The sequence below is a fragment of the Triticum dicoccoides genome, chromosome 3A, assembly GCF_002162155.2.
Source record: "Triticum dicoccoides isolate Atlit2015 ecotype Zavitan chromosome 3A, WEW_v2.0, whole genome shotgun sequence".
Lineage (NCBI taxonomy): Eukaryota > Viridiplantae > Streptophyta > Magnoliopsida > Poales > Poaceae > Triticum > Triticum dicoccoides.
The window spans coordinates 41,895,902-41,912,634 of record NC_041384.1 but is presented as its reverse complement, the minus strand read 5'-3'; the positions used below and the strand labels follow the sequence as shown (position 1 = coordinate 41,912,634).

The 16,733-nt window shown below is 43.5% G+C and overlaps 1 protein-coding gene and 1 pseudogene across 2 annotated transcripts; both read left to right on the top strand.

The window, feature by feature from the left end:
- Nucleotides 1-1,513: 1,513 nt before the first annotated feature.
- Nucleotides 1,514-8,124, top strand: LOC119271867 (annotated as a pseudogene).
- Nucleotides 8,125-12,937: 4,813 nt separating this feature from the next.
- On the top strand, nt 12,938-15,877 carry LOC119271134. 2 transcript variants are annotated; one of them, XM_037553070.1, is made up of 5 exons: nt 12,938-13,114; nt 13,531-13,614; nt 15,110-15,267; nt 15,366-15,414; nt 15,525-15,877. In XM_037553070.1, the coding sequence occupies exons 1-4, from the start codon at nt 13,045-13,047 to the stop codon at nt 15,375-15,377; spliced, it is 324 nt and encodes a 107-aa protein (XP_037408967.1). In that variant the 5' UTR covers nt 12,938-13,044; the 3' UTR covers nt 15,378-15,414; nt 15,525-15,877. The 2 variants fall into 2 exon arrangements, with proteins under 2 accessions (XP_037408967.1, XP_037408965.1); XM_037553068.1 differs by having other exon boundaries at nt 12,939-13,114; nt 15,358-15,414.
- The last annotated feature ends 856 nt before the right edge of the window (nt 15,878-16,733 follow it).

Sequence of the window (16,733 nt, the reverse complement as noted above, 5' to 3'; positions counted from 1 at the left end):
AGAGTTGGATCTGCTTCTGTCTCCTCCTCCAAACTGCCATATCTTTCTAACATCAGGATCTCCAAATCTTCCTCCTCTGTTAGGTCTACCCCCACCAAAGCCCCTCCCGAAGTTTCCAGCCATGAGCACTTCTTCTTCTTGTGGCGGCTAGGGGTAAACCCTCAAACTAGATCACTTCTCTCAGTCTCTCCCTGTCCCGGCCTTTTTCTAGGCTCTCCACCTGCCTCCAAGGCTTGGGCCTTCACTTCTTCTGGGCCTTCCTGAGCCCAGCAGGCCAAATCTAGATCCAGGTCCATTTGAACCTTATCCCCCACCAGGCCACCAAACCTAGTTGCCCATTCCTCTTTTTTTTCTCTTTATCCTCACTATTCCCATGTACCCCCCCCCCCAATGTGGGGAGTAATCGGAGTGCTTCTGATGTAAATTTCACCGAAGTCTAACTCCTCTTCCATATACCACAGAGCAATGGGCTGGAAATTACCACACCTCATATACATTTGCACTTTTTTATTGCTTCAGCCACATCATTTCCATAAAATCCAAACCTTTTTTTGCAATACTATTTATCTCAGCCTTTTCATTTTTTTATTTCTCTTATCTCCATTTTCATCATTTTGGAGTTTGGTATTTTTTCTGGTACGTTTTTCCTTTCTCCCAATCCTCTCTGTTCTCCCCAATCTCCCCAAATTGACCCCATCTACATCAATTGATATAGTAGAGGTCAGATATTTCGTCCCCAACATACATGACGAAGTTGGAGAAGATGCCCCTTCCCCCTCCTTGTCGGAATCCTCCCCGACCAACAGCCAAAAGCGATTGCCGACCAGCGAGGTCCCTACTGGAGGCGGGAGAGGGTGCAAAGGCGCGGAGAACGCCTCGGCCATGACCATCCTCTTCTGCCTCCTCCCTGGCGTCCCCATCTCCTCGCTGTCTTCCTCTATCACGATCAGCACCATCCATGAGCCCGGCACAGGCAGCCCCATCACCACCTCCATCGGCGGCGGAGGTGGCTGCGGCTGGATCTAGCTGTAGCGGAGGGATCCGAACACCCTCCATTCGTGCCTCTGCTCCTGGATGGGCGATTCTGCCTCGAGCATCGCCCAGAGCAGAACCCCCATCGCCGGCTGCCTGTCGTAGTTGGGGAATCAGTGCTGGATCTCTTCTTCGTTCAGCTTGTCGTGTACCATCTCCGCAGCATCGTTGAGCATCTTCGCTTTCATGAACCACCTGTCGATCTCTCTCAGCCTTCCCATTCTCACCTCGTCGCCGTCGGGGAGCGCCCACATCTACTGCTCGTGGTTCGTCATGGAACCCCAACTTGCGGCGCGGCGGAGCGAGGGAGAGCGGAGCAAGAGAGAGTGAGGCGTGCGGGGAACAAGATGGGGAAATGCGGGGAGTTGGGGCAGTCGGGCGACTAAAATATCCCCTCCTCTCCCCTCGACCGCCATTACCCACCTCGGGACTCGCAACATGACCGAGCCACCCCCTCCCCTCGAGCCGCAACGTTGGCGATATGGCATGGGAACTGTACAACTTGTCCCGCGACGAAACCCTCATCGTCACGCCAGCCGCGCGCATCCACTGTAACCTCCTCGGCGTTGAGGAGGAGCAGCCGCCTTCCTCGCTGGAGAAGGAACCCCGGCCGGAATTCCAGCAGCGAGGCCCCGAGACCGGGGACGAAATCACACTGGAGCCGTGCATCGTGCATGAGACGTGTGTCGCCTGTCATTCGCGACCCCCAACTCGAATCGGACGGGTCTGGCATCCGAATCATCACCATTGATGGGATCTGGATGAGGACAAAAAATACACCGTCAAGTCAGCATATTCATGTCAGTTCATTGGTCCCATTGCCAAGCCCGATGCTAACCTGGTCTGCTGAAGGCTCGAGATTGAAAGAAAGGTGAGGTTTTTTCCTTTGGACCTTGGCTCGAAACAGACTCCCAACCACTGACAGGCTACGAGAACACGACGTGTTCTCTCTGCCTCCAACTCCCTGAAACTGCACTCCACCTCCTCAACACATGCCTTTTTTCCAAGGTTGTTTGGAACAAGCTAAGCTTGGCATGCCCCTTGTGCTATCCTTCCTACCTGCTAACGTTTCAGTCCATCTCTCATTGGTGGAGTGTTTGGTCCCAGCGCAATAAAGTCCAGGCCGCCGCCGCTGCTTATAAGAAATATGTCAACTTATGACCTTCTATCAGTGACCCTGGAAGAATTGGTCATAAATCTATGACCATTTTAGACCAATTGGTCAAAATCTGTTCGAGGGGCTCCAAACCCTAAACCATTGCGACCATTTTGGTCAGGAAGGTCGTAATTTCCTTACACGAAATGGTCATAAAGCAGATAGCACTAGTCCGCTGCTTTATTTCTAGCTGATCATGACCAATATAGATGGTCATAACCTTGTCAATTGTGGTGGATTAGTATGACTTGGCGCCACCTCATCAGTTTTGCCTATGTGTCATGTCCATGTGTCAATTTTTGCCCTAGGTTGTGAAGCAACCTATATTTCTGTCATTCCGAAAATTCCCAAAAAAATTTCATAAATTCTTTGGGTCATATCTTCGTCAAATATGTAAAAATACTTCCTTGCCTAGTTCAAAAATAATTCAACAATATTCATTTTCCTATTCTGTTCACAACATCACTTTATGAAGGAAGTGCTATTTATATATTCTTGATTGCCCTCGGAATTCTTGGGCACTCTTTCCTATCCAAATCATTGCCGCATGACAAAATTCAGCTCCATTTGCCTGGCAAATCTTGCTCGGGAAATTTCCAAAGTTTTTGTCCACCTAGAAGCATTATGAAGGAAGTACCTTTTTTATATATCCAAATGACATGAAATTTATACAGTTCCTTCATATGCCCAAATTATCACCCTCCTCCAAATTGCAGCTCGGCCAAATTATCTATGTGAGCCCAGGTTCAATTTATATTTTATGGCCAGATTGGCACGTTGCAAAGCAAGTGTTATCTAGACCCCTCCTATTAACCTCAAACTCTTTGGGCACTCTTCCATACCCAAATCATTGCCACATGATAATATTCAGCTCCATTTTCCTAGTAAATCTTTCTCAGGAAATTTCCAAAGTTTCTACCTCGAGAGAAGCTTTGTGAAGTAAGTACTATATAGGCTTACCCAAATGATCTAAAAATCTACCAAGGCATAGCCATACCTATGTAACTTACCTACACCAAATTTGAGCTCATTTCATTCATCCAATTTCTCTCACTAGTTTTCCCAAGTTTCTGTCCATAGAAGAGCATTGTGAAGGAAGTACCACTTTGGCATGTCCAAATGGTATCAATTTTCTACGGTGCTTTCCAATGCCCAAATAATCATCCTCCACCAAATTTCAGCTCAATCCATTCATTATTTTGAGCCCAGCTTCAACATTCATATTTCTGTCCAATGTGGTACTTTGCAAAGCAAGTGCCACCTAGGATCCTCCTTTTGACCTGAAAATTTGTGAAGACATTCTTCTTAGTAGATGATCATCCTCAGCAAAAACTCACGCCCATTGGCCATGTGCATTTCCTGTACCGCTAATCAAACACTTGGCTGCTAATTCATGTTTGAGCATCGATCGGTCTCCTCGTGAGAATCTTATGTTGTAATTTTCTTCCTAGAACTTAACTGGGGATTGCCCAACCCACTAGACATGCCTAGGCTGCCCAGAACACATGGCAACCCCACGGTCACGCGGTGACCACGCGTCGGGCATGCGAGCTTACGCGCTCTAGAGTTGGGGTCCTTGGCCACCGCCCAAACCTCGACGTATCGCCATCAAACCATGTATTTATGATTAAATAGGTACTTATGTAACTATAAATGATTTTTGGAAAAAATAAATAGTAAACTATGAGGCAGCTGCAGTTCAAATTTGACCCGCTTCCTACTGAATCGGCGGGAATTTGTCTTTTTCACCAGAGGTGGATCAAAACTTTTGACGCCCAACAATTTTGTCAATTGTGCATTAAATATGGACTAGTATTTTATAAAAATGATTTGGTCCAATTTTGCAACAATTATTTGGGAGGTCCTTCACAAAAAAAACCCTCATTTTGGGCATTCGAAAAATGGAAAATGGTTTTTTCGTCCAAAGAAAATGAAAACTTCCTTAGGCAACATTGTTTGCCATTCCAATATACACCCTTGTGCACAATATGGGATCATTTGAACAAATTATGCCATGAATGTGGCCATAAGATTGATCACTTGGCTTGAAAGCCATTGATATCCACACGTGATAGCTCAATTTTGAGAACACTTTTTTAAAATAATTGCCGTATTACAAGTTTGTTATTTTTCCTGGGAACTTGGCCACATATAATGACACAATGCGAAGGTTTCCCAATTTTTTGATTTTTTTTTGAATTTTTTATGCCCGTTTCAAAATGTGGTCAAAACATCGGGAATGACCGTTCCTAGCTAGTGGTTGAATCTGGAATTTTTTTTGGTGTTTCTCTAATTAAATAGGTACTTATATATCTAGAAATGATTTTTGGAAAAAATAAATAGCAAACTATGAGGCAGCTGCAGTTCAAATTTGACCCGCTTCCAACTGAAACGGCGGAAATTTGTCTTTTTCAGGAGAGGTGCATCAAAACTTTTTACACCCAACCATTTTGTCAATTGTGCATTAAATATGTCCTAGTATTTTATAAAATTGATTTCGTCCAATTTTGCAACAATTATTTGGGAGGTCCTTCACAAAAAACCTCCTTTTGGGCACTCGAAAAATGAAAATTTGATTTTTCGTACAAAGAAAATGAAAACTCTCTTAGGCAACATTGTTTGCCATTCCAATATGCACCCTTGTGCACAATATGAGATTATTTGAACAAACTAGGCAATGAATGTGGCCATAAGATTGATCATTTGACTCGAAAGCCATGAATCTTCACACATGATAGCTCGTTTCTCAGAACACTTTTTTTAAAAAAATTGCCGTATTACAAGTTTATTATTTTTCCTAGGAACTTGGTCACATATGATGATACAATGCGAAGGTTTTTTAATTTTTTGATTTTTTTGAATTTTTTATGCCCGTTTCAAAATGCGGTCAAAACGGCGGGAATGACCGTTCCTAGCTAGTGGTTGAATCTTGAAATTGTTTTGGTGTTTCTCTGATTAAATAGATACTTTTGTACCTAGAAATGATTTTTATAAAAAATAAATAGCAAACTATGAGGCAGGCGCAGTTCAAATTTGACCCGCTTCCAACTAAAACGGCGGAAATTTGTCTTTTTCACCAGAGGTGGATCAAAACTTTTTACACGCAACCATTTGGTCAATTGTGCATTAAATATGGCCTAGTTTTTTATAAAATTGATTTGGTCCAATTTTGCAACAAATATATGGTAGGTCCTTCACAAAAAAAAACTCATTTCGGGCACTCGGAAAATGGAAAATAAATTTTTTGTGCAAAGAAAATGAAAACTCTCTTAGGCAACATTGTTTGCCATTCCAAGATGCACCCTTGTGTAAAATATGAGATAATTTGAACAAACTCCCTTGATTTGGTTCAATTTTGCAACATAGATTTGTAGGCATTTAATTTTTTTTCAGAAATTTGGGTCCAAATTTTGGATATTTGAGCGCGCGCCAGCCAACCAATGAGAAGCGAGGAACCACGTCCACGCGGATCACCAAGTTGGACACGATCTGAGCCATCCATCGCGCGCCCATCCAACGGTGGATCTTCTCCTGAAAGACCAAAACCCTAACCCACCTACCCACCCACCCTTTCCTTCTCTAGATCCAATCGAGGCTGCCGCGCCGTCCTCTCCCTTGTCGCGACCTAGTCTCCGCCACCGCCGCCAACCCCACCCACCACCGTCGCCCCCACCCACCGCTGACCTCGTCTCCGCCATCCCTCTCCCCTCGCCTTCATCCGGCGTGCGTGCGTGCGTCCAACCGGCCCCAAAAATGAAGACACGGGGCTTGCTCCTCCTCGTCCCACCCAATCGCCGCCGCCGCCGACCTCCTCCCTCTCCCCCAATCCCAACCCCACCGGCGGCGAGCTCGTCTCCCCGAGGCCCATCCTCTGCCCTCCACCCCACCGTCGGCGCCCTTAGTCTCTCCTTCATCTCCCTACGCTCCAGCTCGGGGGGCCGCAGCCGTGCACCCAGATCGAGAGGGGAGGCCGTGTTGCTCCTGCCACGGCCGGATCCAAGGCCGAGCCCGTGGGGTCCTGCTCGGGCTCCTCGCAGGGGACACGGCGGCGGGATCCACAACCACGGCGGGTCCGAACCCTAGCCGCCGCAGTGGGTCACCGGCACGACCCCCGCACCTCCGACGGGCAACGGCACCAAGGATCGCTCTACGTGGGCCTTCATCAGCGCCAGCTTCACCACCGGGACCTGCAGCCTCCTCCTCCAGCGTTCATCTGCATCAGGGCAGGTAACCCCGCCAATCCCCTTTCCTTGTGCTCTTTTGGTGATGCAAAATCCGATTCTTCTTGGCCACTGAAACTCGAGCAGTTCTTCAGTCTGTTGGTCTAGCATTGCAATGGTTGGTTATTTAGCCTGGGTTTACAAATTACAAGGAACCTAGTGTATCTAGTGTTATGTACCTGGCGGAGAATGACTTGATATTGTATCTAGTGTACTCCAGTTTCATGGGCAGACTGATGATGGATGTTGCGAGCGTTCATTGTTTCTGCACCCTACGTACGTATCAAGATCAAGACTCTGTTTGCCGATAGACTAACCGCAGCGTCTCCTGTTTTGTTTCTCTAGTTGAGAGTAGTCTGACATCGCCGTGGCGGCAAGTTTGGGTGGGCTATATTGCACTGAACTGCACTGCACTGGGTATGCACATTCAAGTCATGCACGGACAGCAGCATTTCCAGTGTCCAATTCCATCCACCTCCTACAAAGAACACAGCCACACCACCGGACTCAATTACTCTACATGGAGAACTCATCTCTGCAGCAAAATTTACCACACTTGTGTTAAGATCTGCGCACCTTCACAACTCACGATCAGCATCAACCTTCGTCTTGTTAGTGTTTGAGCACGTCTAGATGAGATAGCTGCAAACGACGCTTCATCGAACACAGGCACAATTAGAGCGACGTGAGAAGCAAGTGGGTCATCTTGGCATGGGGTTGCTTACTACTATCACTGGCCAATGCTTAGCAATGTTAGTATGCACGCATTAGAAACAACCTGATTTTGTTCTTGTCCCCTGTATTCGGCGGCGTCGGTTAAGAGACAATGGGTTAATCATGCCAGGCAGGACACTTGCATCCATCCAACCGTGAGGGCTAGCTTGATACAAGCGCATCCATAATATAAGAGGATGTTTATGATTCGTGTATGGAGGCACTCTGAACATTTTTTTGTTTGCACAATAATAATACTGAATTTGTGTGATCTGTCTGATTGCTTATGCTTCTCGCAGATGAGCGATTTTATTTGACAGATGGATTCTAACTTGCCTAGTGAACTATAAACTAATTTTTGAAATATCTCCACAATCAATTGATTTCTGGTTGCTGCAAAATGGAAGCATGGTAGAAATTAAAAAAATTGTGTGATTGCACCTGATAGCAAAGCAGTACTACTTGCAGGCGTTACGTTTTTTGATCCCCCTTGTTTCCTGCTGTGTGTACTGAGAAAGTTTGTTTTTGCAGCTAAGAGGGCATGGGCCTCGACCTCCACGGACGGTGGCCAGATCGAGCGGAGCTTCCCTTCCTCTGCCTGGCGGGGCAAGGACAAGGACAAGTAGCAACATCATCGCATCATCAAGGTTCGATCCCCCTTGTTGCAATCCCTCCCTCCCTCATGTTGAATTGATGTTGAATTCAAGCCAAGGTACCCGTGATTAACCTCTTGGTAATGATGCTCTGAATACTGTTTGCTACTGTTACACTGTCTTGTTGATTTCTTTTAACAATCATACCTAGCTAAAATCTTCTTGTCCACAGCAGAGCAGCCTCATCCTCTTCATGCTGGCTTGACTGCCTCTGATTCTTCCTGTTTGCTGCCTTGCCTTGCAGATGCGGTAGCTCAAGGGCGAGGTCGACATCTTCTCCAGGGCCGACGGGTCGGCGCTGTTCGAGATGGGCAACACCAGGGTCATCGCTGCCGTCTACGGCCCCTGAGAGGTAATCGCTTTTTCTTTGCACACCAACTCTTCTATTCGATGCCATGGCTGTTAGGGCTTTGGCTCCCGGGAGGTCTCTAGTTAATGATCGGTATTGAGAGATTTTGGTGGTTACTTATGCTTATTGTGTATCACATTGGAAAATGCACAATGAGCTTACCTTTGTATATCCGGATTTTTTCTTCATCGGTTACTGGTATTTGGCTTCTGTGTGCTAATTAAACCTGATCAGTATGTATACTTCTTTGATGTTGTATAATATTGGTGTCAAAGGAGTTAATTTAAACCGAATATGATCTATTGGAACAAATTTTTTGCTGTTCAAACGGTTAAATTCTGGTTCTTTGTTTCAAACATCTAAATGATGTTTAATTTGTCCTTCTATGCTTACATGATAAAAATGTCGCATTTATAGGATTGTAAACCTGATGTGATTGGAGTAGTATTTACTTGCTGCTGATAGTAACTACTTGTATCCACTGATTTCGATGCCTCATTTTGCTTGTTTTACTTTATTTATGCACACAGACTGCCTACAAGTTAATGTGCTTTTAGATTTGCCTTTATTTTGCTCCTTGCCATATTGTTTGATAACTTGCTGTTGTACTTCATTCGTGTTTCATCGTGGGCTCCAAGAAGTGAAGAAGCATTGAGTTCTAGCTCATTGGAGCTAGTTATACTCTGATAGATAGTTATATTTTGATACTTAGTTGTGTTCTTGGTGGCTGTAAACCTGATTTGAAGTATGTTCGATTATGAACGTGGTGTATGTTTGATTGTAAGGTGCCAAATTTGGTTGTTGAAGTATTACTTCTGTTTTCAGTCAGTTCTGATTTAAATATTTGTTTTTATTTACTAGAAAATCAAAATTTGAAGAACATGACTCTGACCATTGGGACCCACTCAAACCCATCTGAATATTGGATATGTCTTAAAAAAAGAAATGTAACTGTTGAGCCAAAAAGGCCATGGCCCAAAAACGAAAGGCCCAATTGTTGGGTCAGGCCAATGTAGAAATCAAAACTATTAGAAAAAATAACCCATGTAGCTAGAGAAAACATACAGTAAAAAGGCCGAATTGTTGGGCTAGGCCCATGTAGAAAATTGAATTGGACCGGGCTGAATCTTGTGCCAAATCAGATTGCCACGCTGGATGCCTACGTGGCCTGGGGAGGTTGCTAGTGACCAAAACGCCACAGTAGACGTATTTTGGTCATAAACGTTTATGACCATTCCAGAAGAAAGGTCGCTATAGTTAGTTTATGACTGTCAGCTTTTGACCTTATGTTTTTGGTCACAAAAAGGTCACAAATTGAAAACAGTGACCATTCAGTGACCAATAGTGCTGGTCACAAGTTGACATATTTCTTGTAGTGCAAGTCTACCTCGGCGGATGGTGTGGCTTCTCTAATCAAAGCTGACTTGGACTTTCTGAGAGTTGCGTTGTAATTATATTGACGACTGCCCCCTCTTATGTATATTCCTACTCTTAAATGAAAAGGCAGAGCACCTGCCGTTCGAGTCAAAATAAACATTATTCTTACACTTAATTTTAAGCATTAGATCAGCATATGGGTTGTCATTAACCATCAAAACTGACTATAAAGCAAGATGTATTTTCAACCCCTCGAAAGGACCGCGGTCCCAAGGTAAACCAATTTTCACATGATCCATTCATTTGGCCCTCTACAGCATCGTGCGTTTTTGTTTTTCAATCGAGCGTGCATGCTAGTGGACTCACATTGTACCGCCGCCCGAGGGAAACAAGAGCGAAGGCGTTGTCTAAAGAAGTAGATACTTAACCAAAAAAGAGAAGGTGAAAGCACATAATGAGTTGAGTGACACGGACCGCAAAGGATTCAACTTTCCAGCGGCACGTACTATCAATACCTGCATGTCACAGCATCATGAGAACCATCCGAGAAAGCAGCACGCCTCATTGATCTACCTGGTTTTTAAGTCCGGCGTGCAAACGAAAGGGCTAACACGTAACCTATGGCTGTCCAAGGGAGGGAAAAAGTAGAAAAAGGCTTCATCCTCACCTTCGCGGGAAGGTGCAGCACAATGAATTTACATTGCTTGTACAAAAGAGGACGTAATCACGAGTACCATGAGTCTCGAATTAGCTAATATATAATTTCTGGTTCTTTGTGTTGTAAAGTAGGTTAGGAAGGCCACCACACCTTAGACAATATTTACCTTTCTGGGTGCACACATTGTACAGTAGCATACTTTTTTTTTTGCACACACTGAGTACAAGTCAAGTCATGTACATATCGACCTGTCAAAGCTGAAAAGATAGCAAAATGTTAGCCTTTGCATAAAGGAAAACTAGCCAACAAGTAAAATTACAAACAAGACAGAAAAATACTCTAAGCTTGACACTGAAGTCCACCACCTGTCTCTGACACCACCACAGCAGTCACCAAAGGAAAAAATGATGGTTCATCTCCACACCCGAGTCGACTCGACTTCATTGCTGATATGCCACTTTGCGCACCTCCCAGGTGGCTCGTCGTAGACGAAACCATTACCGTTGAAATGAATCAAATCGAGGCAACACCCTAGACACGCCATCAAACTTCAGATCTGGCACCCCCACACGACTAAGACATCAGAGGAGAAAACCATACCTGTCATCCACGAACCATGAACCCGGGACACGATCCACCATCTTCTAGATGCCGCTGATGTACACCACAATCTGCATCTGCTCCTGGACTACCTCCCAAAGTTCTCGCCGGCACAATAAAAGAGTAGACCACAATAAAAGAGTAAAGTTTCATTCATATGTTTTTGGGTTCTACTCATATATTTTTTGAAAATCTTCCATAATGTTGTTGATAAAGCCATTTGAAAACCTAAAAACATATGAATGACACTCTACTCAAGTCGTCAGGAAGCCATCACAAACATCTTTCTGCGCAGCTCAGTCTTGATGATCTTTGTTGCCTAGAAGTCGCGTATAACTGTTTTCCTAACCATTAGTAAAAGCAATGCCAGCTAAATCACAAAATGATTCTCTAGAGTCAAGGCAAGAGAATTCCAAACAACTCTGAAGATAGCTCATACAAGCAATGGTAAAATCAGTGCTAAAAGATATTGACTGAGCTAATAGAAATATAATTTTTGCCCACAAAATATACCAAGCCAAAATAAAACCTTAGAATGTTATCTATTGCATAGCTAGAGTTGGTTTCGGCCACTCCCCCATATGCCGCCCAAAGTACCCTCAAAGCCTCCTTAAATACCACACCCATGACATGTTTACAGTTTGATTTTGTTAGATTCAGAATTGGCTATTGCAATGGAAGACTTGGTTTCCGACTAGACTAGATCTAGTCTTTTTTGGTTTCGGATCGATTTTGCGCAATGTTTACTAAAACAAGCATACCTTTCTCATACAAAGTCGCTTTTTTTACGTAAGACCACCCAAATTGTTCAGAAAAAACACGTGCATAAGAATGTTTTTTTTTCAAAAGTCAAGGTAGGGCAGCCTCCCTACCTTTCCCTAAGGGGAGCTTTGCATCTGTCCCGGTAGCTTTTATCCCTGGGGCGTAAGTTCTCCAAGAAATCATGGGGATCGGGCGCTCCATCATAGGACTTGTAGGTTCTTGATCCCACAAACAGAAGAATCTCAATGTATCCCCACCTTTGCACCACTGGGCTAAGGTTGCCCCCCATGATATGTGGATATGCCTATTTAATTCACGAAAATATGATAATCAATACACAAACTTGACCAAAGGGCTACAAATGGGTCACAGGCTCATCTTGGCATGATTTTTTGTTATTACCAAGCGTAAGATAATCGATGGTTCTTTATATTGCAACAAAAGACGTAAACTAAGGCACCGAACTTGAGCGGCTCCACTCCACAGGCATCTGCCTGGGCTACGGATCCTCGCACTATCCCAATGACATCTTCTTTACAGAGTTCCTCGACTAAATTCTGGTATAACAACGCTGGTGTGAATACAATAATGTACTCGCAAGTAACGTAACCACAAATTATAAGTTCCAGGCATGTCAACTTAAGAACGACTAGAATAGCATATAAACATGGCAAGCTCTCGTTAGGCGAATTCCCAATAACAACAGGCGTATCACGCATATAGACCAGAACTTGCGCTTGCGCCATATATAACAATCAATCAACGGGACACCGGGCATGAAATTCGCCGTGTTTGCACAAATTTCGTCCAATTGGTTCATAAAGTAATTAAATGTATGCAAACAGTCTGGCAGTGTTGGACGGCGGCCTCCTGCATCTGTGATGAACGGATGCGGGAGGAAATTTGCGGGTCGCCGTGGGAGATGCCCTTAACCATCAAAACTGTCCATAAAGCTAGATGCACACTTCCACTTGAGCACCTAAGATGGGACCGCAGCTAACGGCCTTTGGTTCATGTTGCTTTTGGTTTTCAATCGAGCGTGCATGCGAGTGGGCTCACACACTGTACGCATGGCCGTCTCCCGATGCCTTGGACTATCAATACTACCCATAGCCAGTGCTCACGATGAGAACCATCCGAGAAATCACCTCGGCACATTGATCTAGGCTATAGATTTTTAAGTCTGGCGTGCAATCGAAAGCGCAAACACGGTGAGGCTGTCCGAGGGAAAAAGTCTGACAAAAGCTTCATCATCTCCTTTGCCTAAAGGTGCACCACAATGAATTTATGTTGTTAGAAAAATTAATTGCTCGGAAAATTGGCTAAAGGTGAATCCTGACAGTAGCATACTTGGCCTCTAAGCATCATATAACCATCGTTCAGAGGAAAAAAGAAACATATACTGAGCCACTGAGCCACTGCTCCGTTCTCGTAGTAAGCCTTCATATATATACACCACCGTATCTCCCTTCCCAGCAAACGCAGTCGATCTACAGGTGCCAGTGTTACTAACTCAGAGGACCATGTTGAGCGGTGCACCTAGCAAGCCACAGATGCGTATAGGTGCAAATCGAGCAACACGGGAAACCAAAGGTAAGTAATTCATATCCGGCGAAGAGGAAAATGTTTGTACTCCCTCTGTAAACTAATATAAGAGCGTTTAGATCACTACTGCTTCATAGTGAGAAGTAGTACTGTAAATTTCTAGATGCTTCTCTCGAATCAGATTATTTGCAACAAGTGTCTTGCTCAACTTTCGTACGTTACTAGGGTTAAATTTCATGAATCATGCATCTTGCTGCATAATATCTATTTGAAGTAGCGGAAAACGTACATCGCTCTAGTAAAGTACTTCATTTTGGAAAGACTGTTGTTATCGCAATGCTATTGTCTTGGCTGATGATCATATGAAATTGTTGAACTAAAGCATACTTTGATGTAACCTCCCGAGCAGAGTTCGAGTCACACGTTTTTTTCCTTCATTAATTACTGGGTATGGTTACCTGCAGGCGCCCAACCTGATGAGTTTACTCCGTCGAATGACGAGGATGTGACTCGTAATACTGAAGACGAAGCAACAACAGAGATTGCCGGTGAGTACGTCATACTGATAGTTTCTATTGATAGCAGATAGCTTATCTTGCAAACATAGTACTGTTGCAAAGCTATAAATACAAGTAATATAGTGAGCCATTCCACAAAAAGTAAGTAAATAATGAGAACTAGCATCTTTGTTTTCCCAAGATTGTTCATAAAGATATACCCGTATCAAATCGTCTCATGTTGCACTTCATGGTATATATGAGGATGAAGGCTAGCTTCGCTGTGAAATTGGGGATACTAATTTTTGGATGTGGTTGAGCGGAGAAAATCTGGAAAACTGAAATAGTTCCATATCTTCTATTTTACATATGGCTAATGCCTGATTATATTTGTTGGGTTTTCTAAGTGGCTAGTTTGCTATCATCAATCAAATATACAAAGTAATGTAAACTTCTGTTGACCCAAAATTTTATCATATTTGGTATGTTAAAACGGCCCTCTCGCCCGAAGGATTCAGATTTTCATTTGTTTTTCCATTGTTAGTGTTGTTCCTACCTGCTATTAAAACGTGGTTAAGAGAAATTTTCCTTCTATCAAGTCCATGTTGCTTGTTTTGCCAATAAAACTGATTCTCTTCAATGTTTATTTTCCTGCCTAATTCTGAATGTGGTGTAAGGTGCAGTGGTCCATAGCTTTGTGACTTCTGGGGTCATACGAAATTGTCGAACTAAAGCATACTTCGATGAAGTGGTTGTTCTACACCCCAGCTCGGTGCACCCACTCTACACCCACGCAATAAAACATAGCAAAATATTTCAAAAAGATCTGAAATTTTGTAAGAACTATGATGAAAATGTTATAGATGCTTGCAAAGTTAGGTGGTCAAATAACATCCGAGGAGCTCTGTACAATTTTTTTACTGAAAATTACCCAAAATGTACGTGCACTGTTTGAACACAACTTGTAATTTTTTGTGTGCAGAGCTCCCGGATGTCATTTGAGCACCAAATTTTGCAACCATCTATAACATTTGTTCATAATCATTCCCACAAAATTTCACTTTTTTGAAATATTTTGATATGTTTTTTTGCGTTGGTGTAGCGTGGCTGCACCGAGCTGGGGTTCAGCCGTTACTTTCCCTACTTGAATTTAAGAGGATAACCTCTCCTGTAGAGTTTGTGTTTCACATTAATTTGTTCATTAATTAATTACTGGATATGCCAAAGGTGGTGCAATGGGAACTGAACCTAATAAGTCAACTCTGCCGAAAGACCAGGATTTGTCGGATAAAATTGTCATCGAAAATCCACCTTTGCCTCTTGATCAAGTAATAGTAAGCCATTCCACCAAAAGTAGGAAACATTCTGAAATTCGCATGGGTTCCAATTTCAGCATCGCTATATTAGTTTTGGACAATCGAAGAGATCGCTCCCATAGTGTACACACCGAAACCTCTTTATCCATATTATTGCAGCTAAGTGTTGCACCTTGTTTTTATACTATACTATAGTTAATCTAATACAATCGTCCATACGCAACATGCAGATTATATCCAACTGCGCGAAAAATTCCATGGCTTAATACAAAACATCCTAAAGGGGATTGATACTTTCATTACCTCCGGTGATGGTAGAGCTCCAATGGAAGCATCTGTCATGTCGTGCGACGTTAACGTTACCATTGCGTTTGGGGATCTTGGCAGGGTGAGCTTGGTCACCAATATTTTCTACTCACGACTCAAAATTGAAGTGTATTATTTGAATGTAATTTCATATCTCTCTTTCAACTTAAAGAAATTCAGGTTTACTTGTGAAGACAAAAACCCTGCGATCCCTTCTTCAGCGGAACAGGTACCTCCCTCCCACGGTCCCACCACCCAACTTCTCCCCTATCATTACGTAGCAAACATATATATGTCCCGACCCAGTGATCCTGACATGTCGTTTCTTTCCTTCACTAGGGCATGAACGACTGTGGCACCCATAATTTCCACGTAAAGTGCTTGGGCAACATCAGCGGAGCATCAGCTCATGGTATGGAGGACGAAAACGAATCGCTGGACCCAAAGAACTAAAAGGAATCGCCGAAGTAAAAGGGAAAAACTAAGAATATGGATTTGATAATAACGGACAAACGTTGCTCTGTTCACATTCGTCCCTATAGGACATCATGTTGGCCAATATATTTGTACTTTATCATTTTATCGTGTGGATTCAGGTTTGACTATTATTGCTGTTATGATATGTAATTGTGATGAATAAATGATGCTTGTAAACTTGATATAATATATGTATTGGTGTGGTTTTCTTATTATTTTCTGGAGAGGATTGTGGTTCTGTTTTTACTAATGTGCTTTGTGGCTCTTACTAACAATGAGAAGACCTACAATCTGCACTTGAATCATAGTCATTTACATACATGCCCTCCCATCAACACCACACTCTGTGGAGAATGATAGAAGCGTCTCAACCCTCATACATGAGAGCCCGCATGCATATATTGACACAATCGAGGGGATTACAGGATTCGGTGGAGATTGCCAACCGAAGGGAGATACATTAGGAGATAGAGAAGAAGAGATAAAGTAGTTTAAACAGATAACAATAAAACATGCCTCTATCTCCTATATTTGAGGCGCAAGATATGTTTAACACCCTCCCTTAATCTGAACTTCTCAAGTTTAGATTACGCTTGAATTCTTCAAACTGTTTTGTGGCCAAAGCTTTTGTGAACCCATCTGCAAGCTGATCTTTTGAAGGAATGAATCTAATGTCCAACTCCTTGCTTGCAACTCTTTCTCTTACAAAATGATAATCAATTTCAATGTGCTTTGTCCTTGCATGAAACACGGGACTGGCAGAAAGATATGTGGCACCAAGGTTATCACACCAAAGACACGGTGTTTGAGCATATATTCCAAGTTCCTTTAGCATGGCCTTAACCCAGATGATCTCAGCTGTTGCATTGGCCAGTGCTTTGTACTCTGCCTCAGTACTCGACCATGACACTGTTGCTTGCTTCTTGGCACACCAAGAGATAAGATTAGGTCCAAAGAAAACTGCAAACCCCCCAGTGGACCGTCTGTCATCCAAGCAACCTTCCCAGTCAGAATTAGAAAAAGCACTAACAAGAGTGGAGGAGGACTTGCTGAAGGTGAGTCCAACACTCA

Bases quoted from the DNA above. Each gene is read 5' to 3' on its own strand.
- LOC119271134 (XM_037553068.1), top strand. From the start codon at position 13,045: ATGTTGAGCGGTGCACCTAGCAAGCCACAGATGCGTATAGGTGCAAAT. The intron at 13,115-13,530 runs GTAAGTAATTCA...GGTTACCTGCAG, and splicing joins AGCAACACGGGAAACCAAAG to GCGCCCAACCTGATGAGTTT. The intron at 15,268-15,357 runs GTGAGCTTGGTC...TTCAACTTAAAG, and splicing joins CGTTTGGGGATCTTGGCAGG to AAATTCAGGTTTACTTGTGA.